Raw genomic sequence first — 23603 nt, 5'->3', positions numbered from 1 at the left:
ACCTTCCTTCCGAGGAGTGGCTGGTGGGTTTGAACCGCCAGCCTTCTGGTTAGCAGTCAAGTGCCTTAGCCACTATGCTACCAGAGCTCCTAGAAAAAGATATACAAGCTCTGTTTAAGTGGTTTGAGCTTATTGACTAGCAGTACCACTTTAGAGTAACTGAGTGAAGACTAAATTATTTCACAGGGAAAAGTCAAAATTTCAACATATATCTTGGATCAAGTAGTTTCCCCAGAGCAGCAACTTCTAATCTCTTCCCTTAAGGAGCTGCCTTTGTGTCAGCATTCACTTCACAAATTTACACTTAATTTCCTTGTTTCTGTTTTCAGTAAAGTGTCTTGCCTGCATCCTCGACTAGTCCAACTTCTCCAGAAATAAACCTCTAACATGGACTTTTAAATGCTAATTACAAAGATTCCGTACTGTGTATATGAGGATGCAACTGTTACTCACTGAGAGGAGTAATAGGTTCAGATTAAGGCAATAGGGATTAAGACAATAGCTCTGTCACAGTTTAGTTGCATAAACCCAAGTCAGTAATTTATCTGGGTCTCAGCTTCTTCATGCTAAGATTGATACTATCCTACCGTGGATGCAGTGGTTAAAGGACTCGGCTGCCTACTGAAAAGTTAGTGGTTTGAATCCACCAGGTACTTTGCAGGAGAAAGATGTGGTAGTCAGCTTCTGTAAAGATTTATAGCCTTGGAAACCCTATGGGGCAGTTCTACTCTGGCCTATAGGATTGCTATGAATTGGAATCAACTCGATGGCAAGTGTTTTTTTTTTTTTTTCTTTTTTCTTTTAGGGGTGTCGCAAGGATCAAGTGACAACGTTTTAGAAGTACTTTACAAATCTGAGGCATTATTAATAAAAGCTGTGACATTTGGGCAGGTATTCAAAATGTTATAGAGGGTTGCTTCCTGTCCCCAGACTTTTCTGCTTGAAAATGAAAAGTTAATTTAAATGACTCACACAAAGATATTGACATAGCTAAATTTGCTGCAAGCTGCAACTTTTTACTAAAACCCTAAAATGTTGGTTAATTTAGTTAACTTACAAACCAAATGACAAAAGCAACTTGGGCACCTCAGTTTTCCTTTTAGAAAGATAGTGGCTCTGGCTTAACACAAATGAAACTTCTTTTGGTCATGATGCTCTGTATATTCAGCAAAGCCAGCAAAGCAGGTAAGAAAATGAATAGATCAGCAAATAAAGCTTCCTTTTCAAGCTAGTGCATCCTTAAAAAGAAATTTATACAATGTATAATTTAAGCTTAAAACTCTGAATTCTGGCTAAGGGCTAAGCAAGGAAAAAAAATGAAAAAAATTTAATAACCATGTTAATATTTCTATGTCTAATGAATATATTAATTTTGAATGGAGTAGCAATTTTTTTTTTAATTATTAGATTCTACTTTGATTAATGAAATGGTGACTAAATATTAAGGTTTTCTTGAAATTTTCAAGCCTTGGATTCCATACTTTTATTTGTTAAGAACATTTATGTTGGAGTTTTGCATAAAAGAAAAAATCACAATTTTACTTACCTGTTACCTACATTTGTACAAGATCAATTATTGATCATGATTTATGTTACATAACTCAGTGCCATAAAATTTTCTAAGGCCTCCAAGCAAAACTGTTTAATTAGCCTCTTTGGGAGCTCTGGTGGCGTAGTACCTAATGCATTTGACTGCTAATCAGAAGGCTGGTAGTTCAAACCCACCAGCTACTCCTCAGAAGGAAGATTGGGCAATCTACTTCTGTAGAGATACTGCCTCGGAAACCCAAAGAGGGGTTGCTATGAATCGGAAACGTCTCGACGGCAGTGAGTTTCTTTCTTGTTTTTTCCTACCTTTATGAGTTACCTTGCTTTGGCTAGAGACTTATAAATGCCTCTGACCCAGTTTTCAAGTTTAACTGGAACTTGTTTTTGCACACTTCAGGAATCAAGGATAACTTCAGTCAGATCTGTAAAGTTCCTCCTATTATTCTCAGTATCTGTCTTGTCCAATATGGTAGCCACTAGTCACATGTAAGTACTGAATACTTGAAATGTGGCTAGTGCCATTGAGGAATTGATTTTTGCTTTTAACTAATCTAGATAGCCACAAATGGCTAATGGCTACTGTATTACCAACCAACCAACCCACTGCCATCGAGTTGGATCTGACTCATAGTGACCCCTCCTTGGGTTTCTGAGGTGGTATCACTATGGAAGTAGATTGCCCAAGTGAAAATCATCACAACTACTACATGTACAAGAAATTCCTCAAAGAGCTCACATTGAAACAAAACAGCTGATATTCAAGACTATTTTTTGATATGGGTTTGCCTTTTAAGGTTCAGAATTGTCAAGGATCTGTATACAGAAGTGTTTGTACTTTGAGTATGTGTCTTCTGAGAAAAGACATGATCAAAAAATATGATAAATAATTTGGTAGAGATTTTAAATAAAATTGAACTTTATTAATTACAATAGTATCTCCAGTCTCCTGAAAGCAAGGAGTCTAGATATGCATAAGACATATTATCAGACTGGGCAATCTACTTCCATAGAGATACTGCCTCGGAAAACCAAGGAGGGGTTGCTATGAGTCGGAAATGACTCGAGGGTAGTGAGTTTGGTTTGGTGTTTGATTTTGTATAGATAAGACTTGCTGTCCCTATGTATGCAAGGAACTATGGGATAGCTTATGCACTCATAAGTTAGGAAGATTGTTCTAAAGTGAAGAAAATTAAAGAATAAGAATTGTAAGAAGAAAAATTCATTAGGTGGACACTTAGAAACACCTAATGATCAGTTAAGAAGCTCCAAAAGATGAAACACTATCAGTTCTAGACTTGGAGTATTTTGGAAACACGTATCTGGAAGTGTGTGACTTCTCTTTTCATTATGCCAATTACGTTTGGCTTCAGATCTTAAAGTCCTACTATTAGGGATGTTCTCCTCTGAGAAACAAAGTTTAATTTATTTTTAGGGTTCTTTTAAAAACTGGAAATTTAAATAGAGACTTCAGTGGTGTATGTTAGAAGTCATGGTCAATGGCCCATTTCCTTGTCACTGGTTGCAGAATAGTTTGCTTTAAAAATCAATATCCATATTTAGTCATTAGACACAAACACATCTCCTTCATGATATAACTAAATCCTTTTTCCCATCTGCTTTCTTTCTCTAGTTCCATTTCTGCTGGAGGTACTGCCTATCACAGCCATAGGTAAAGGCTAAGAATAGGATTGGGGGGTGCTTATCCCCTCCAAGCCTCCCATATGAACCTACAATCAAAATTAAAACAAAATGCTTGCTATTACAGCACGAAGATAAGTCTCCTAGCACTTCAGATGACTACCCAAACCCCTCCTGTTTAGAAGTTTTGGAGCTTTCACTGTCTGGCAGGACAGGGAGGAACTTTAGATTGTATAATCATCTTGTCCCAAACTAAAAGCTGATTTTCCATTATGGATCTAGAGAAAAATATAATCTGTGATTCTTAAACAACCGGGTTCTAGGATGGCTCTGCTCCCAAAAAGGTATTGATGGCAAAAGAGGAAGCCCTTCTTTTGCCATCAATGAGGAAGCCAAGTCTAAGTTACTGAAAAGAAAATTAAATCTTAAACAAAACCTATATATGTGAAATAGCTTCAAATAACATGCTCTCTGTTTCATATTCTTAAACATTGTGAGATTCTATAATCCCATTAGCTCTTAAACTAGGATAACTATGTCAAGTTACTGCCCAAGACTATATATATGTAAAAGGAATTCCACAGGTACTAAACCTTGACATTCTAAACAAATATGTTGTTCTTCAGAGCAGTCATACATCTGGCTGGAGAAAGTAATTGTGATGCAGGGGACAATGCCATGTTCTGCTTCATCATTTAAGGATCAATTATGTTTCAACAAATAATTCATAAGAAAGATTAGATCATTTCAGAAGCCATACAACTGCTAACCTCTGCATGGCCTTACTGGTACTGTTAATTAATCTGAACAATGCATGTGCTATTTGCTGAAAAAATGTATTTTTTTCTGCTGCTGATGGGGGAGCAGGAAAACCTGTCCAAATGTAAGGCTGTGCATTGAGTACTAGTTTCATTTTTTAAAACCCAGTAGCTCTACCAAGCAATGAATCACAGACATTGGAAAATGATCCAACCAGCACTTATGGAGACAGATGTTGCCATCTACCTATTACATTGACATTTACCTGAATGAGGTTGGCAGCTGGATTCCTTCTTTTCTCAAAATGTTTCTGGCGGTGCTGTTCTTGTACTTTTAATGCAAAACCTGAGCCAAGAATGCCCTGGAACAAAACATAAAAATAGTACTTCAAAAAAAAAGTGTTCAAAAGCACTGTTAAATAACATAAATATTAAAAAAAACAAACCCAAAAAACCCTCTAAACAGAGTTTGACAAAGCACAAACATAATGTAACCTATCCACAAGTACGCCACTTATTAAAATAAATACCATTTATCACTATTGTAATGCTATTGGCCAATGGCAAGTTGTTGGAACAATATTGCCCAAAATCTAACAATTTCTATTCTTTAGTAAATCAGTGAGGCTTATAATTTATTGTCTTTTCCAGTATATGAAGAGGCACCATAATTATAAATAAAAATCACAATATTAATTTTTTTTTTTTTTTTTGTGGCCTTTTCTGTCACATTTCTTTATACTTGAGTTAGAGTTAATGGTCTTATTCAGAGATGGAATTTAGAGGTATGCATTGTGGCTTTGGATGGAGTTAGATTTTAAATTTGGGATTTAAAAAGAGATCAACCAAATCTGTTGGCGTTGAGTCAATTCTGGCTCTGTGTTACAGAATACAACTGCTTCATGGGGTTTTCTTGGCTGTAATCTCAATGGAAGCAGACTGCCAGGACTTTCTTCCCTGGTACTACTGGGTGGTTTTGATCCGTCAACCTTTAGGTAAGGTTTGCACCACCGATTTGTACCACCCAAGGACCTTAAATTTGGGATAGTGGATGTAAATTTGCTATAGATATGGTAATATTTCTGTCACTGTGATGAAATTATGAAAATTTATATTTTCATCCATTAAATGGACGGAGGGATGTTTAAAATCTGTTCCAGCTTCAATCTTCAAAGATGCTATAATTTTACACCTATCAAAATAAAGTAAAAAGGGGAACAGGGGGGCAGTTATCCAGATGAGACAAACTGACCCTCAGTTTTGAAGATGTAGAAGGTTTTCTAGTTTGCCTGTTTTTATAATAAAGATAAAAACATAGGTTATTGCAAAGCACATTCCTATTTTCCTGTTTTACTCTCACGTTTTTGGCATTCCTTTTTGGTTTTGGACCCCCTATTCAGATTCTGGTGTTAGACTAGTATGTCCCTCCTGTGTTTATAGTAGTTTTTTGGCTGATTTGCTTTTCTTCTTCTTATCAGCTTGATCTACCAAAATTCTAGCTCTTTGATATTCGCCCAGTTTGCTTTGGTCTAACATTTGAGAAACCGAGACACTTTGTTTCAGCTTTGGCTTTGCTTTCAGGCCTTGCTAAATTCAGTCTCTGAACTTTGTCTATAACTTTTCACTTCATTGGCAGGGGACTTCGAGCTCCACAACTTTCAAGTCTGTGGATTTTACTTGCTAACTATAAATTAGTAGATTTATTACACTTCAAGGCATCTAAACCTTTAGGTTAGAGACGTGTGTCTTATAAGCACCAATGCATTATTTGCCATAGGTAAAGAATGGTTATTTTTCTTTTAAAAAAGTAGTTTAAAGATGATATAGGCTGGCTAAGGAAGTGAAGCATTTCTCATCTGTAAGGAGATATTAAGACTTGGCTGGATGACAAGTTGGCTGAGATATATTTGGGGTCTAGAAGACCTTTAACCTTCTTTGAGATTCCACAATTCTGAGTATATCTATTACAATAACCAGATAATAAGTACTGAAATCATATTGAAAATACAGAATTATATAATAATACGATTTGCTATTACTGAACAGTGATCCACTCCATTTTTATTAGGATAAATAGCTGCCTTGTGATTACAAATTATGTCATAGGTTCTGTTTTCCATCTCTTTTTCAGTGACCACCTTATGCTGTCTAAGATCTCTATCCCATGCAAGTTGTGACTACACAAACTAAGCTTTACAAAAATTTGGTCTCTGTGATCTTCCTTGCAGATTTAAACATTTTCCTCCATTTAGAAGTTATAAAAATGGCACTGCATTTCCAAATCAAGATCACCTCTTATGGTGCATACTCCTAATTTTTTTTTCCCTGCTACTTAAGATCATTTTGGAAAAAAAAAAGGATTTTTTCTCTTAATGTCATTTTTCATGAAGTATAAACATGTAAGGGAATATAAAACATCAGACTTTATAGAATATATTTATAACACATTATACATATGCATATATGCCCACTCACATGGAGCATAATTCAGATTTTGTAGACACTGAATTAACAGCAATGGCTATCATTTTTGAGCACTTATTATGTGGATATGAGGTTCAGAGTTAAATCCCTTTTGGAAAATGAATACAGGCCTTACAAACCACAAATCTAGCATCTGCCAAACAAATGAAAATGTGCTGAAAATCACACTGGCATTGCTTAGAAACATATATTAGTAGATGGCAAATGTTTGCTACATATCTCTTGCGCCAGACTGTATGTTACAACAATTATTAAACCAGGTCTGCTCATTGTCTCATTAGGGCTCCATTCCAATTTTCATCCACCACTCTTAACACAGCTCAGTACGTCTAAATAGAGGTTTGTTAAAATAAAGTCTATTTTGATACACACACATACACACACACACACAACAGAGCTTAATCTTTGAACATATGTGTCATCTTCACGTATCAACACCAATAGATGCAAATTCTTATAAAATGAGTTTTGTTTTAATTATTATACTAAGATAATAAAGTGTTAGTTATTAGTTCTTAAGTTTAAGAACTATGCTGAGTAGTGCTAGATAAACACCAACTAAAAAGAAAATATATTTTGGTAAATGCTTTAAGCACTTACTTTTCCACTATCTTTTAGAATAAATGACCTAATTTGTACCCCACACATGGAGAACAGGCAATGCTAAAAGATGCTGTTAGGTGTAGCAGGGAGTGTCCTAAAGAGGAGGAAGACCTGCTTGTCTGGGTAATGCAGAGGAGCTGGGACCTCAGGAAAAGTGAACCCTCTGTGGGGAAGGGTGGTCTGTATGACTCTGAGAGGTCAAGGAGAGTCCTTCTGCTTTGAGAGAAAGACGAAGGAAGGTCTCTTTTCCTAGGTCCTCAGGTTTCCCGTTGGGAGGAAATCCCAAACAGGAATGGCACGTAGTCCACCTCTAACTTTCTCAGCAGAATACCAACATACCCTCTCAACTCTTAGTCAGGCAACACTGTTGGGATGCACAAGGCAGGATGGCATTTCCAGACACCTTTTATTTATTTTTTTCCTGAAGGTACATATGGACCATTTAGTCTTTCATTCAATAAACAATATCTCAGCACCTACTGTGAAGTTGCAGTCAAAAGATCCACACTAAGGGCTTTTTCTTGGCATTGTTAGGGAAGGTTCTGCTCTGGGCAAGCACATTTTTCAGATTTCCAACATGTATTAATTTAATTCATGTATTTTAAAAAATGTAATCACTTTATAGGAAATCTATCCAAGATTGACCATGGACATATGGTCAATGTCATGGAGGTGAACATTTACTCTAGATAGATAACACTCCTTGGAGAGAACAATCATGGGAGAATAGAAGGGCTGTGTATGTACAGGGAGACAGCTCAGGGGACAGGAGTGCATGGGAGGGAAGGACACAGGGAAGTGGCAGAGGAGCTGTTGCATTGTGGGAAATTGTAGTCGATGTCATGAGACAAAATACGGAAAGTGAATTCGCTCTGTAAAGTGTCACCCAAATCACAATTAAAAAAGAAAAAAATTGACCATGAAGTCTCTGACGCGTATCCCAACATAAGGATACAATTTAACTTCTTTGTCATGGCCCAGAGTTTCATTATGGGTCTTGGGTATATCACCAGGCTAGAACCAGCCATGCTTCCAGAGGGGGGTTTACCTTAATGCTAAATTTCTGTTTTCTTCATATAGTTTTTCTTTTTGCTCCCTCACTGTGAGTCTCTCATCACCTCTTCCTGCTCCTGTTGTAATATTTGCTTTATCAGCCATACCTACATTTGCTCTTTGTAATCTTCAAAGGATTGTGAAATGTTATAATCCCACTTACCAGAATTTTCTCTAAATTAAAAATAGACTATGAATTAGGTCTCAGGGGAGTCTCCCATGAGGGCAACACATACATTGTTGTCTATTTTAATAGATCAGGGACTGTCAACTTCCTTATCTTAGTTTTTCTCTGGATCATTGATGTTGTATATGTGGCCTCAGGATAAGCATAAACACAAAAAGCAGCAGGTATTTTATGCCACTATTTTGGGGAATACACCCTGAGACTATATTTTATTGCTGTTAGTAATACTTTACTGCAGGAATCTGATTATTGAGTGAGTCTCTGCTCTGTTCTGGATTGCTAATTTTGTTAGATGAGTTGACTCCGGATAAGCGAGGTGCTTTTATTATTCTCCTTGGTTTTATCATTTTGCAATAAGAAACACACATTTCCAGATTCAGACAGGTGAAGGGAAGCAATATTTATTAAAATTTTTCTTAAGGACAAGCATTTCACTTACATTATCATATTGGTCTTCACAAAATTTCGTCATTTTATTGATGAAGAAACGTACCCAAGGTCATATAGGTAGTATATGACAAAGATATAATTTAAAGTGAGATCTAACACTCAGGCTTATGGTCTTTCTCATCTCCTCTCTGTGATTTTGTGTGGTCTAGTGCAGAACCAAGAGTCCCTGGATGGTACAAATGGTTAAAGTGCTCGGTTGCTAACCACAAGGTTCTAGTCTACCAAAAAGCTTGGTGATTTACTTCTGAAAAATCAGCCATTCAAAACCCTATGAAGCATAGTTCTACTAGGATGCAACTGGGGCCAGTATAAGTCAGAATCAATTAGACAGCAATGGTTTGGTTTCAGCAGAACCAGTTGGTCAACCCAGAGTTGGGTGCCAGCTGTGGTAAGGACAAGAGTGTCCTCTATCTATATTAACAGGGGAGAGGAGAAACTCTGTGAACTATCTTGTTGTTAGGTGCCAGCAAGTTGATTCCGACTCATAATGACCTTATGTACAAAAGAATGAAATACTGCCCTGTCCTGCACCATCCTCATAAAGATGTGAGCTATAGGTGGTGAAAATTCCCATCTTGGCTTCTTTCTGAGGGATGTTCTGGAGTCTCTGTGGAGGCTGTGCCATAGCATCAGCTTGTGCCTGAGACAAGAAGAGAGTCTATTATTCCTTAAGTACACTAGCCACCACCATCTTAATGTTCCTTTTTGTTGACTCTATTCTTCCTGGAGTGGAGTGAACAAAAGTGAGAGCTTGGGATGGGGGCAAATTGGGATATTTAACCAACTGCTTTTCGAGAACTAAGAGGATAAAATGATCAGAAAGGCAAGCTTCGTCGATTAAGGAGACGTTTGGGGGAAGATAAATATGCATATCATGTTATTCTGATAAGATGCAGAAACAGCTCCTTAAGAAAAATCGGTGACAATGACACAAAGAATACATTATCTGACAGGTTTAAAACACTTAAGGTCATACGCCTTTCACTCAAACAAATCTAAAGAGGTAAAGAAAATGCCTTTAAAATTTTATAAGTATTTAAAATGGATTTATAGCATGCAGAGAGGTGATGCTTCTGGATTATTATTTGGTCATAACATCTCTATTGTTGTTAGGTGTTGTCAAGTTGGTCCCGGTTCATAGCAACCCTATGCACAGCAGAATGAAACACTGCCTGGTCCCGCAGCATCTCCACAATCCTTGCCATACTTGAGCCCATCACTGCAGCCACTGTGCCAATCCATCTTGTTGAGAGTCTTCCCCTTTTTCATTGACTCTCCACTTTACCCAGACTTTGAGGAGGTGGCTGTTTCTTAGACATATTTTGAGTGCCTTCCAACCTGAGGGGCTCATTTTCTGGCACTATATGAGACATTTCCCTGCTATCCACAAGGTTTTCAGTGGCCATTTTTCTTTTTTTTCCAGAAGTGGACCTAGTCTGTCTTAGTCTGGAAGCTCCACTGAAACCTGTCCACCATGGGTGGCCCTGCTGGTGTTTGAAATACTGGTGACATAGCTTCTAGCATCACAGCAACATGCCAGCCACCACAGTACCACAAACTGAGATGAGTGGTGGCATAAACACCTAGATGGTATTAAACTTTCTGGTTAAGTGTCTCCAAGGGAAGACCACATCTTACAAATTATTCAAGTAGAAATAGTATTTAGAAAAGTCAACATGACATCAGAAAAACTGTATTTGTAAATGGTATAGATATATTTACAGGCATATCAGCTTGTGGAGAGCTTGCTGTAATAAACCTTAAAGACCTAATTCAAACTGTTTTATTTTTTACAAAAATACTCACAGCAGGAAGTGCAAAGAAAGAAATGCCAAGGAGTGCAAAGCCTGCAGAAAGTAATCTTCCCAGCCAAGTGAGGGGAGTTTTGTCTCCATAGCCAATCGTTGTCAGTGTAATCTAAAAACAAAATAAATAGAACATGCAATTTAAGTACTTGAGAGGAAAGTTAGGACCTATGAACAAGAGGCAAAGCAACGTTTCCACTAAATCATTCTTCAACAAGTCTTGGTGCACTTTTTTACTGTGCTTTAATTTTCCATGACGCATAACAGAACTTGTCTTTGTTTAAGGAAGGGAATGACCTACATACTTGTTCCTCTCCTATAATACAATTTTCCATCTTTTCTAAGTGTACTCAAAGAAGAATTATTTAAGTAAGTGGATAACCATCAGTGATACAGAAATGATAGCACCATGGATTTAGGATTTGACCAAATCAATATTCTTGTTCCCTCAGGACTTACCCAAAATACTTTCTCATCAGAGGCCTTCCCTACCTACCCTGTCTACAACAGGGTCTCTGGTCACTCTCTATATCAGTACACCCCTGCCCCCAACACCTTTTTTCTTAACAGCACTTATTATAAGTGGCAATATTCAATAAGCTTTATGTTTTTCTTTGGGGAGGGGGTATCCCTATTTCTTTTACTCAATGAAGGAATCATGTCTTACTCTTTGTGATCTTCCTAACATCTAGCATGATGCCTGCTTCAAAGTAGGAGGAACTCAGTAAGTATTTAGTAAATAAATGAATTATTTTAAAAAGGTTGGCATCAGAGTGAGAAACACAGGGCAGGAACTCCTGAAAATCTGTGAACTGAAGGGAGACTTTCTAGGATCTGTTTGTGCATGTCTGCAGAGGTGAAACTGAAAAGCAAGGATTGGTGGCTTCCCTTGATGGGGTAAGGTGCCCAAGAGGCAGAAAAAATAGGATCAATGGTACAGTTGAAGGGTTAGTCTTGGCAGTGTGAGAGGATACTTCTTCTACTGTCAGAGGAAGATGCAGACACAGTGTGAGGCAGAGGATGAGGAGTGTGAGGAGGTTGGGAATGCTCATGTCAATTACCTTCAATTCCAATGAGAGAGAAGGTGAGACCATCCATGGAGAGTAAGGGACTTGGAATAGGTGAAAATATTTTGGGCTGGGAAGATATGAGAGGATGTCAAGTAGAAGTCCACAGAAGGCCTACTGGGCTGATGTGACTCTCCAAGGTCAGAGGGAAGGAATTTGTAGCAGAACCTAGTAGCTAAGTTATTTAAATGTGCAGTATATAGATTCTCAAAGGAATTCCTTGTGATTGCAAAAGAAAAAAAAAAAAAAAACCCAAAAAAACACCAAGTTCAATTTTATTTAATCTACTATACTTTTCCTACAAAATAGCTTAATCTTTTTACAATAGCTCCCTGGGTGGCACAAACAGTTTGCACTTAACTATAAACTAAGGACCTCTGGTAGGGTAGTGCCTAAGGCACTTGACTGCTTACCAGAAGGCTGGCGGTTCAAACCCACCAGCCACCTCTCGGAAGGAAGGTTGGGCAATCTACTTCCCTAGTGATACTGCCTCGGGAACCCAAGAAGGGATACTATGAGTCGGGTCCAACTCAACAGCACATAACAACAACAACATAAACTAAAGATTGATGGTTCAAACCCACCTAGAGGTATCAAAGAAGAAAGGCCTGGCCATCTGCTTCTGTCAAGATGACAGCCAAGAAAATTCTAAGGAGCAGTTCTGATCTGTAATGTGGAGTGGCCAGGAATCACAATGAGCTTTTTTTTTTTTAAGTAATAATTAGCTGAAGAGAAAATGTCATGCGTTAGTCACAGCAAAAATGTTATATTTCATGGTTTTCTTTACATTCTAAAAAGTGCACTTGGCTCAGTGGTCAGAGAATAGGTTTAACCATTGTCTTGTTCTAAAGAATGAGATGCAGAAAAGTGATGACATTCTTAGTGTTTTACCTTGAGTAGAAAGGAGTGCCTACCTTCTTGCATTCTCAGTTTAGAGCTGCCCCTTCCTCTTACAGGGATGGTTTGTTGCAAAGAGTACTGTGTTGTGAATTCTGAAAGCAGCACTGTGGGAGTCCCTCAAGGAGGGCAAAGACTCCGCTCATCTCTGTACTCTGGTTCTGGCTTTTGTGATGACCACATTTTACTGAGTACAGGGGACTTTAATGACAAGAAACTCAGCCTCTAGACTCTACAACTTTTGCTTGGTGGAAAGCTGAAGGAATTTGTGTTGCTTGGGTACAAGAAAAAAACAAAAACAAAAACAACAAAAAAAACCCAAACAAACCCACTGCCATTGAGTCAACTCTGACTCATAGCAACCAATATTGGGTTTCCAAGATGGTAAATATTTATGGAAGTAGATTGTCTCATCATCCTTCCATGGAGTGGCTAGGGGTTTTGAACACCAATCTTCTGGTTAGCAGTCAAATGCCTTAGGCACAGCATCACCAGAGCTCTTTACAAGAAGGATCTGACAAAACGGTGATAGTTTTGTCTCCCTCCATGCCTGGGAGAGAGTTGCATGAGGTTTTCATCACCATCCATGCCTGTAAGAGCATTGGCTGAGGTTTCTATCTCCCTGAAGACCTGATTCCTGAAAGAAGGTTGTAGAAAGTTTTTTCTCTCTGCATTCCTGGGAGGGGGTTGGTGGGGATTTCTTTTTCCTTCATGCCTGGAGTGTGCATCATTTCACTTCTTGTGGGTACAAAGGAGACATCTGGGCTTCATGATGTGAACATGAGAGGTAGCACTAATGATGAAACTATTGAGTTTCTAAGATGCACTTAAAATAAAAAGATGGGAGCCTTCTCCAGGAATTCACACTGACCCATCTTTTTGACCTAGCTGCTGACTTTGTAAGGCAACGGTCAGCTGCATTCAATAAAATCCTGAGTTGGCCTTGCCTCAGATAAACCCTGCATAGATATTCACTTATTTTCTGGACTTTTGGGTCAAGCTGTCCTTGATGTACCAATGATTCTCCTTGGAACAGTACAACAGTGTTATATTTCTTTTCTTTTCCTAGCACTTGGAAGGCCCTACTACGTTCAGCAGCTGATCCTTTGCCCATGAACTGGCATTTACTCTTCCACTGTTGTGCTAAACAATGAATTCATTTCTACCTTCTAGAAATTTCGTGAATCTTTCAGTGGGTAAACCCAGTAATGATTAGTTTCATTTGGGTCCAGAGTTAGAGAAAGGAATCTTATTTTCCAGGAATTCTTGGGGAGCTCTTGGAGCAGCAGCTTGTTTCAGAGTATCTTGTGAGATTGCAAGGTGTTCAGAAGGAAATTGTAGAAAATTACACCTGGGCTATGTGGTTGGATTGGTTAATAAGCAGTTGATTTATTTTCTGGGAAAAAAATCTTCATAGATCTCCAAAAACATAGCAGCATCCTGATGGCATGGCAAGACGACTCATGTCCTTGTATCTCATCATATCTATATTGCCTTCAGAATGGTGTAGAATGAGACTCTGAGCTGGGCCATTAACTAATGGGCAACAGGGAGTGCAAGAAAAGCTTGTCAGAAGATCTGATTCTCTGTGGAGATCTCTTGGGAGCACTTCACCACTAGAGCTGAAATGAGAAGTAGCAGCTGTTCCTACACTGAGTACCTCAGTGACTCCCAACCAGAAGGGCAGGCGGTGATCATTAATTACCATATACAGTGAGCACAGTGATGTGTGCTGGCATGAACCTAAAGAGCCAGACTTGATTTTGGAAAAAATTAAATGTAATAATTGCCATAATGAAAAAGAAATAAATAATGTACTTCTCCTGAAACACCAGTCTCCTTGAACCAGGAGATCCAACAATAAGTAAATAATATAGTTCTTCCTTTGAAGATACCTCCCTCATTCTCATTTTTGTTACCATTACCAGTTGCACATGTGTACGTGGCATTAGGGGGCAAGGGTTGAACCTAGTAAGTGATGGTTCTGGAATCAAACACACTGACTTTGTTCATCTTGGATGAGCCTTGATGATGCTCATGTTGCATAGAGGCTGGGGCATAGTAGGGATCGTGAGTGGGTTCGGGATGACAGGAAGAATTAAGATGTGGTTGGTTAATGGATTCTTCTCATACCAACACATTGTTGGTAATTCCTGAGTTAAAGCACTTAATTCCCCTCTAAAATAGATACTGGTAGATTCAAATCACTGACCTTCCAGTAATCAGCTGGGTTTCTTTGTAATAATAAATGTGTTTTAAGGAATAAGTTGAACCATGGTAAAGCTGAATCAATGTAAAATTATAAGAGAGTCCTAATTTTCTTTGTAGGTGAGTTGATTTTCTGATAATGTATATTATTACATGAAAATATACAGAGATGCCTTCTTAATTGAAGATCCTGTGATAGCCTTGGTTGGTTAATAAGAAATTTGATTAAAGCAGACAATCAATACAAAAAAATCACAAAACATAAACATACATGTTGTTGTTATGTGCCTTCAAGTCGGACCTGACTCATAGCGACCCCTCCTTGGGTTTCTGAGGCAGTATCACTACGGAAGTAGATTTCCCCATCTTCCTTCTGAGGAGTGGCTGGTGGGTGTGAACCGCCAGCTTTCTGGTTAGCAGTCAAGTGCCTTAGGCACTACGCTACCAGAGCTCCCTAAACATATATAGGTATATATATATATATATATTGTTGTTATTGTTATGTGCCATTGAGTTGGACCTGACTCATAGCGACCCCTCCTTGGTTTTCAAAGGCGCCCAACTTTCCTTCCAAGGAGTGTGTGTGTGTGTGTATATGTGTGTGTGCGTGTGTATTGTTTTATTTTAACTTAAATATATAAATGTACACTAATTTCCCAATATCCTTGATGAAGAATGTATTCTCCAATTGGGGTCTGTCTTGTCTTTCTGCACAAATCTCACTATACAGCTGTTTTGGTTACCTAGAGCTGCTCTGACAAGAATATACCACAAATGGGATGCTTTAACAAATAGGAGTTTATTCTCTTACAATTTGGGAGGTTAGAACTCCCAGTTTCAGGTGCCAGGCTCTAAGGGCTGGGTGAGACCCCCTCAGCCTTGGGCTTCAGCTCTGCCTCTTGCTCCTGGTCGACTGAAGCTGGAGGTTTTCTTCACTCAGGCAGCTGCTGGATGCTGAGGCTGACAAACCCAAGGTCGACAAATGAAAGGGCACAGTCCGATATTACCAAAGCACATGGCAGGCCATTACTTCAAGTCCATTAAAAGTTCAAAGATCAGCAGGGCAACATGGCAGGCTGCTGAACTCAGCTACATACAGGGTTCAAGTGTGCCATCAGCTCAAGACTTCCTTAAAGTTGTTTCTTATGCACTGGAAGCAGACCACATCCCTAAAGCAGCTACTCAGCTGTTCTAATATACTCCACCATGGAGTTGATTACTAATCTCACCATGGGGAATGTGGTAGTTAAAGTTCTATGTCAACTTGGTTGGGTCTGGTTGAGTGGCTGGGCAGCTAGCTGGTGGTAATTATTCCCCATGATAAGACTGACAATGAACTCCATGGTGGGACTTACCACAAGCAGCTGAGTAGCTGCTTTAGGGATGTGGTCTGCTTCCCATATATAAGAAACAGCTTTGGGAATGGTCTCCAGCTTATGACATGGTTCAACCCTGGATGTAGCTGTGTTGTTGTTCAGCAGCTTGCCATGCTCTGCCAACCTTGGGACTTTCAATGGACTTGAATTAATGGCCTGCCATGGTAACATTGGGACTGTGCCATTTTATTTGTCAACCTTGGGCTTGTCAGCCTCAGCAGCCAGCAGCTGTCTGAGTGATGAAAAGCCTCCAGCTCCAGCGGGCCAGGAGCAAGAGGCAGAGCTGAAGCCCAAGGCTGCGGGGCTTTCACTCAGCCCCGAGAGCCTGGCATTTTGTACTTGGACTTAAAGCCTCCGAACTGTAAAAGAATAAACTCCTGTTTCTTCAAACCATTCCATTTGTGGTATATTCTTGTCAGAGCAGTACTAGGTAACCCAAACAGGGAATAACAACATCCAGCTGCCCAGCCACTCAACCAGGCCCAGACAAGTTGACACACAAACTTAACTACCACAACAGCATCAACTATTATTCTTAATTTAGGGGAGCATGAACTTGACTTTGTGAAATCCTAGCTATTTTGAATTTCTCCCTCAACCAATTTTGTGGCTCTGACTCCCAATTCTGTAGAAATATTTTTTTTTTCAGTATTTTTCATTTATTGATTTTTCTATTCAGTTTCCATAATAATGCCATCTTTTTTTCTGTACGATATTTCATCAACTTATGTAATAATATTAAATTAAACCATGCCATTATAATTGCAAAGTATAACTGGCATAAAAACGGTTTGGAAGCAAGCAACCTGACTCTTTGTAAGCATTGAAACAACTGGTAAGAGCAGAATTCTGTGTATATTAAAGGGCATTTGGTGTGCCGCAGGCCTTAATCAGTCACAGAAGGTGTGGGAGCACTAGTAAAATCAGGCAGTCAGTGAAAAGGAAATGTTAGAAGAGCCTCTACTGTGAATAATGCTGCAATGAACATTGGTGCATAAATATCCATTTCAGTTACTGCTTTCAAGTCTCTTGGGTACATATCTATGAGTGGAATTGCTGGGTTATAAGGCAATTCTATGTTTAACTTTCTGAGAAAACATCTAACTGTTTTCCACAGTGGCTGCACCATTTTACCATCCACCAGCAATATACAAGGGTTCCAATTTCTCCACATCTTAACCAACAGTTGCTATTTCCCCTGTTTTGTATAACAGCCATCCTAGTGGGTGTGAGGTGTTGTGGTTTTGATTTGCATTTCCCTAATGACTAAGTTCTGCAACTTTTCATGTGTTTATTGGCCATTTGTATATCTTCTTTGGAGAAATGTCTACTCTTTAGTGATTGACTTTTGAATATGGCATTTACAGTACCATTGGGAAGGTTTTGAAGTTTTAAATTTACTGCTTAAAAAAAAAAATGCCAACATCTCTTTCAGTGAAGTTGTAGACAGATGAATATTTTAATTGAGAGGATGTCATTTATCGCCGTACCGAGGCATACTGGCAGATGATCCTCAGCCTGTAGCCTGATAAGAAGAACCAGGATCTAGGTGAGGTGGCCGACTTCACTTCATGCTGTTGCCCCACCTCAGTTTCCCTTAGGAATGCTTGGTAGTTGGTGCCATCTCTTCAGTTGCACCATTTACTTTAAGGTGATTTGGCAGATGGGAACAGGACAGATAAACTTTTATCCTTAGGTTCCATATGCTCAAATGCAGTCAATATAAATCTAAGGTGAGAAAACAGATTTTCTGAAAATCAGTCAGTTACAAATGTTGGGATAAAGGTGTAATTGTGCTGATAAAGTCTGAGGTGAAGTGGGGGTTCCTCAGAAATAATGCTGCAAAACAAATGTAAATTCTGCTCTAACCTTTCTTCATCTTTTTCTATGGTCTGGCAGATGCTATGCTCAGATTATAACTTAGACACTGGTTTATACTACAGTTTTTCTTTTTCCCCAATAAACCCCTAAAACCCCACTGTTATTGATCAATTCAGATTCATAGTGACTCTTTAGGACAGAGTCTCACAGGGTTTCCAAGGCTGTAAAGCTTCAGAGAAGCTTTATACATCTTTCTCCCATGAAGCAGCTGGTGGGTTCAAACTGCCAACCTTTCAGTTAGCAGCCAAGTGCTTTTACCACTGTGAGACCAAAGCTTCTTCTAAAAACAAACAAACAATAACCTATCAAAGTTTTAACAACAGTTTAAGAAAACAATATATTTTTATTTGGCAACAATCTAATACTCAAGAAATAAATGATTTTTAAAAGAACCTACTTTTGTTGGATCAAAGTGATGTAGAAACTCTTTGTTGTTGTTGTTGTTATGTGCCGTCGAGTTGGACCCGACTCATAGCAACCCTTCCTTGGGCTGCTGAGGCAGTATCACTATGGAAGTAGGTTGCCCAACCTTCCTTCTGAGGAGTGGCTGGTGGGTTTGAACCGCCAGCCTTCTGGTTAGCAATCAAATGCCTTAGGCACTATGCTACTGGAGCTCCCAGAAACTCTTTAGACAAACAAACAAACTCTTTAGACAGACAAATGCTGTATATTTTCACATATCTCCCTTTTGGAATATCTTAAAGGAATCAAATAAAAAGCAATATAGTTTATACATTCCATGGAAGCACTTCCCTATCTTGTGACATTCTTATTAGGGCACATGTTACAATGATCATCTCATAAATTATTTGCAAAATTTACATTCTTTACAATATGCTACCATGGAAGACTGCCTTGATTACAGCACACTCTTCTGAGTTACCTAATTTGGGTTTTATGGGATTCTATACCATATATATGGGAGCTCTGGTAGCATAGTGGCTAAGGCACTTGACTGCTAACCAGAAGGCTGGCGGTTCAAACCCACCAGCCACTCCTCGGAAGGAAGATGGGGCAATCTACTTCCGTAGTGATACTGCCTCGGAAACCCAAGGAGGGGTCGCTATGAGTTGGGTCCGACTCGACGGCACACAACAACAACAACAACAACATACCATATATATAATACCATATATGGCCTTTCAGCTGCTTTACAACTCTGTAAGTAGTAGATAACTGGTAGCAATGCAAAATAATTCTTATCTATAGACATGTATTCGAACTTACCAGCCACTCCATAGGAGAAGGTTGAGACAGTCTGCTTCTGTAAAGATTTACAGCCTTGGAAACCCTATGGAGCAGTCCTACTCTGTCCTAAAGTGTTGGTATGAGTAGGAATCAACTCGATGGCAGTGGGTTTGGTTTTTGGTTTTTATGGACATGTAAATAAATTCTGTCTGGTGAGGTTCAACTGATTTCCTTCTAACACTGTGGAAGAAACCAGTTTTGTCTTTCCTTGAACGTGTATTTCAATATTCCTGATCCATAAATGTGCCTGTTTTTTGATAGCCCTTTAAACTGGTTGTAATATCTTACTGGAGCTCTGGTAGAGTAACGGTTAAAGCATTTATCTGCTAACCAAAAGGTCAGTAGTTCGATTCCACCAGCTGCTCCTTGGGAGAAAGATAAGGCAATCTCTTTCCATAAAGATTTACAGCCTTGGAAACCTGATGGGGCAGTCCCACTCTGTCCTAAAGGATTGCTATAAGTAGGAATCAACTCGAAGGCAATGAGTTTGTGTTGAGAGCTTTTAAAACGTGAATTAAATAAAATCTTTGTTGTTGTTAGGTGTAGTTAAGTCAGTGTAGACACATAGTGACCATATATATAGCATAACAAAATACTGCCTAGTCCTGCCTCATCTTCATGTTCAAGCCCATTGTTGTAACCACTGTGTCAATCCACCTGGTTGAGGTCTTCCACTTTTTCTTTTTCTTTTTTCTGATTCTATCCTTGGTCTAGAATATAATCCTGTTCACTGACCCCCATCTGATCTTCTCAGATGTTTAAGTGTTTATCTGTAGCTTGGTGTTTGGTATTAGTGGAAATGCAGTATTGTGGATATACTGAAATTAGCCTCTGTTGTCTATATCTTATGTGCACAATTCAGTGTCCTTCCTTTCCTCAATGTTATCATGGTGGTTATAGACTCTTTCAATATTATCCTTCCCCTTATCCACATCAGCATGTGGCCCCCAATCAGCCCGAAATTATTCCCTCCTTTTCCCTCCTCATCCTGGTAACCTACAAAGTGAGCTCCCTTCCTTAAGCAAACTCTTTTTTGTCTTTTTACAGTAATGGGCTCATACAATATTTGTCCTTCTGTGATTGACTTATTTCACTCAGCATAATGTCTTCCAGGCTCATCCATGTCGTGCGGTGATTTATGTATCCTTCATTGTTCTTTAATGTAGCATAGTATTCCATTGTGTGAATGTACCATAATTTGGTTATCCATTCATCTGTTGATGAGCATTTGGGTTGTTTCCATCTCTTTCCTATAGTGAATTGTGCTGCAATGAACATAGGTGTGCATGTATGTCTGTTTGTGTCCTGTCTCTCACCTCTTCAGGATATATTCCTAGTAATGGAATTGCTGGGTCGAATGGTATTTCTATTTTCAGTTTTTTAATGAAACACCATACCATTTCCCACAATGGTTGTACCATTTTACAATCCCACCAGCAGTGTATAAGAGTTCCAATCTCTCTGCAACCTCACCAGCATTTGCTGTTTTCTGTCCTGCTAAACTTTGCTATTATTGCTGGGGTGAGGTGATATCTCATTGCTGTTTTGACTTGCATCTCTCTAATGACTAAAGAGCTCTGGTAGCATAGTGCCTAAGGCACTTGACTGCTAACCAGAAGGCTGGCATTTCAAACCCACCAGCCACTCCTTGGAAGGAAGATGGGGCAATCTACTTCTGTAGTGATACTGCCTCAGAAACCCAAGGAGGGGTCACTATGAGTCGGGTCCGACTCGACGGCACATAACAACAACAACAACAATGACTAAAGATTGTGAGCAATTCCTCATGTGTTTGTTGGCTGTCAGCATATCGTCTTTGGCGAAGTGTCTGGTCACATCTCTTGTCCACTTTTGAATTGGATTGTTTGTCTTTTTTGTGTTGAGGTGTTGAAGTTTTCTATAGATTTTGGAGATAAGTCCTTTGTCAGATGTCATAGGCAAATATTTTCTCCCATCTGTAGGCTCTCTTTTTACCCTTTTGATGAAGTCTTTCTATGCACATAAGAATTATTTTTTAAAAGGTCCCAGTCATCTAGCTTCTCTTTACCTCCTGTGCATTCAGGATTGTTTGATAGTCTATTTACGCCATAAATTAGGGCTCCTATGTTTGCCCCTATTTTATCTTTGATGAATTTTATAGTTTTGGGTTTTACATTCAAGTGTTTGATCCCAATTGAGTTTGCTTTTGTGTGTGGGGTGAGGTATGCATCTTGTTTCATTTTTCTGCAAGTGGATATCCAATTCTGCCAGCACCATTTGTTAAAGAGACTATCTTTTCCCAATTTAGTGGGTTTTGGACCTTTGTTGAAGATCAGCTGTCCATAGATGGATGGGTCTATTTCTGGGTTTTTGATTCTGTTCCACTGGTCTGTCTATCATTGTACCAGTACCACATTGTTTTGACTACTGTGGCTGTATAGTAGGTTTTGAGATCTGGCAGTGTGAGAACTCCCACTTTGTTCTTCTTCTTCAGTAGTGCCCTGCTTATCCGATGTCTCTTTCCTTTCCATATGAAGTTAGTAATTGTTTTTTCCATGTCCTGAAAAAATTTTGTTGGTATCTGGATTGGGATTTCATTGAATGTGTAGATTGCTTTAGGTAGTATTGACATCTTCACGATATTCAGTCTACCAATCCATGAACAAGGGAGGTTCTTCCATTTATGTAGATCCCTTGTTGTCTCTGTAGTAGTGTTTTATAGTTTTCTTTGTATAGGTCTTTTGTGTCTCTGGTAAGATTTATTCCTAGATATTTTATATTTTTAGTAGCTATTGTAAATAGTATTGTTTCCCTTATTTCTTTTTCAGATGTCTCTCTGTTGATGTAGAGGAATCCAACTGATTTTTGTATGTTGACCTTGTATCCTGCCACTTTGCTGAACTTCTCTATTAGTTCCAGTAGTCTTTTTTTTTTTTTTTTTGCTGAGTCTTTTGTACAGGATCATATAATCCACAAACAGAGATAGCTTTACTTCCTTTTTGCCAATTTGTGTGCCTTCTATTTCTCTTTCTTGCCTTATCACCCTGGCCAGGACTTCCAATACAATGTTAAATAGGAGTGGTGAAAGAGGACATCCCTGTCTGGTTCCCATTCATAAGGGGAATGCTTTGAGTCTTTCTCCATTAATAATGATGTTGGCCATTGGCTTTGCATATATGCCCTTTATTATGTTGAAGAATTTCCTTCCCTTCTATCCCTATCTTGCTGAGAGTTCTGAACAGGAATGGGTGTTGTATTTTATCAAATGGCTTTTCTGCATCGATTGATATAATCATATAGTTTTTTTGTTTTGTTTATGTGGTGGATTACATTGATTGTTTTTATGATGTTGAACCATCCTTGCATACCAGGTATGAATCCCACTTGGTCAGGATGTATTATTTTTTTGGATATGTTATTGGATTCTCTTGGCTAGGATTTTGCATCTATGTTCATGAGGGATATTGGTCTGTAGTTTTCCTTTTTAATGGTGTCTTTCCCTGGTTTTGGTATTAGTGTTATGCTTGCTTCATAAAATGAGTTTGGGAATATTCCATCTTTTTCTATGCTCTGGAATAGCTTAAGTAGTTTAGGTGTCAGGTCTTCCCTGAATATTTGGTAAAATTCTCCAGTGAAGCCATCAGGGCTAGGAATTTTTCTTCTGGGAAGTTTTTTTATGGCTTGCTCAAATTCTTCCTTTGTGATGGGTCTGTTCAAGTATTCTATATCTGAGTAGGATAGTTTAGGTAGGTCTTGTGATTCTAGAAACTTGTCCATCTCTTCTAGGTTCTCAAATCTGTTGCAGTACAGTTCTTTATAATATTCTGTCAGTGTCTTTTTTATTTCGGTTGACTCTGTACAACAGCTGTTGTGATAACACCCTTTGTGTTTAATTCTTGTAACTTGGATCTTCTTTCTTTTCTTTTGTTAGATTTGCCAATGGTTTGTCAATTTTGTTAATCTTTTTGAAGAACTAGCTTCTTTTTTTGATTGATTTTTTCTATTGTTTTCTATTTCATTTATTTCTGTTCTGATCTTTACTATTTCCTTATTTCTAGATACTGTAGGATTCTTTTGTTGTTCTTTTTCTAATTGTTGGAGTTATTGAGTTAGTGTTGATTTAGTTTCTTTCCTCTTTTTTGATTATGCATTTATTGCTATAAGCTGACCTCTGAGTACTGCTTTCCCTGTGCCCCATAGGTTTTGGTATGATGTATCTTCATTCTCATTTGTTTCTAGAAATTTTTTTATTTCACTTTTTTGGATTTCTAACTGCTGTTTTTGTATGAGTTCTAATTGTTTATTAATCTTGTTATTTTGTTTTTGAATAGTTTTCCTGAGTTTTTGCAGGGTACTGTCTGTATTCTCCTTGATTCTGTTGGGTTTTTTTCTTTTACACAGTAGTTTTTGAGCAGTGAATT

General features: G+C 38.5%; 1 protein-coding gene across 1 annotated transcript in view; it reads right to left on the bottom strand.

Annotated features, from left to right (window-relative positions):
• Positions 1–23603, bottom strand: part of KCNQ5 (potassium voltage-gated channel subfamily Q member 5) — a 728190-nt gene that overhangs the window by 102697 nt on the left and 601890 nt on the right. Inside the window, exons 6-7 of the mRNA XM_007945199.2 lie at positions 10528–10638; positions 4211–4306 (exon numbers count right to left, since the gene is read on the bottom strand). Coding sequence (XP_007943390.1) covers positions 4211–4306; positions 10528–10638 — 207 coding nt within the window. The remainder of the gene's footprint in view (positions 1–4210; positions 4307–10527; positions 10639–23603) is intronic.

The sequence above is a fragment of the Orycteropus afer genome, unplaced genomic scaffold (genome assembly GCF_000298275.1).
Source record: "Orycteropus afer afer isolate SDZICR_OR568_19922 unplaced genomic scaffold, OryAfe1.0 scaffold00133, whole genome shotgun sequence".
NCBI classification, from domain to species: domain Eukaryota; kingdom Metazoa; phylum Chordata; class Mammalia; order Tubulidentata; family Orycteropodidae; genus Orycteropus; species Orycteropus afer.
Note: the sequence above shows the minus strand (reverse complement) of the source record. Positions and strands in the feature narration are given on the sequence as shown.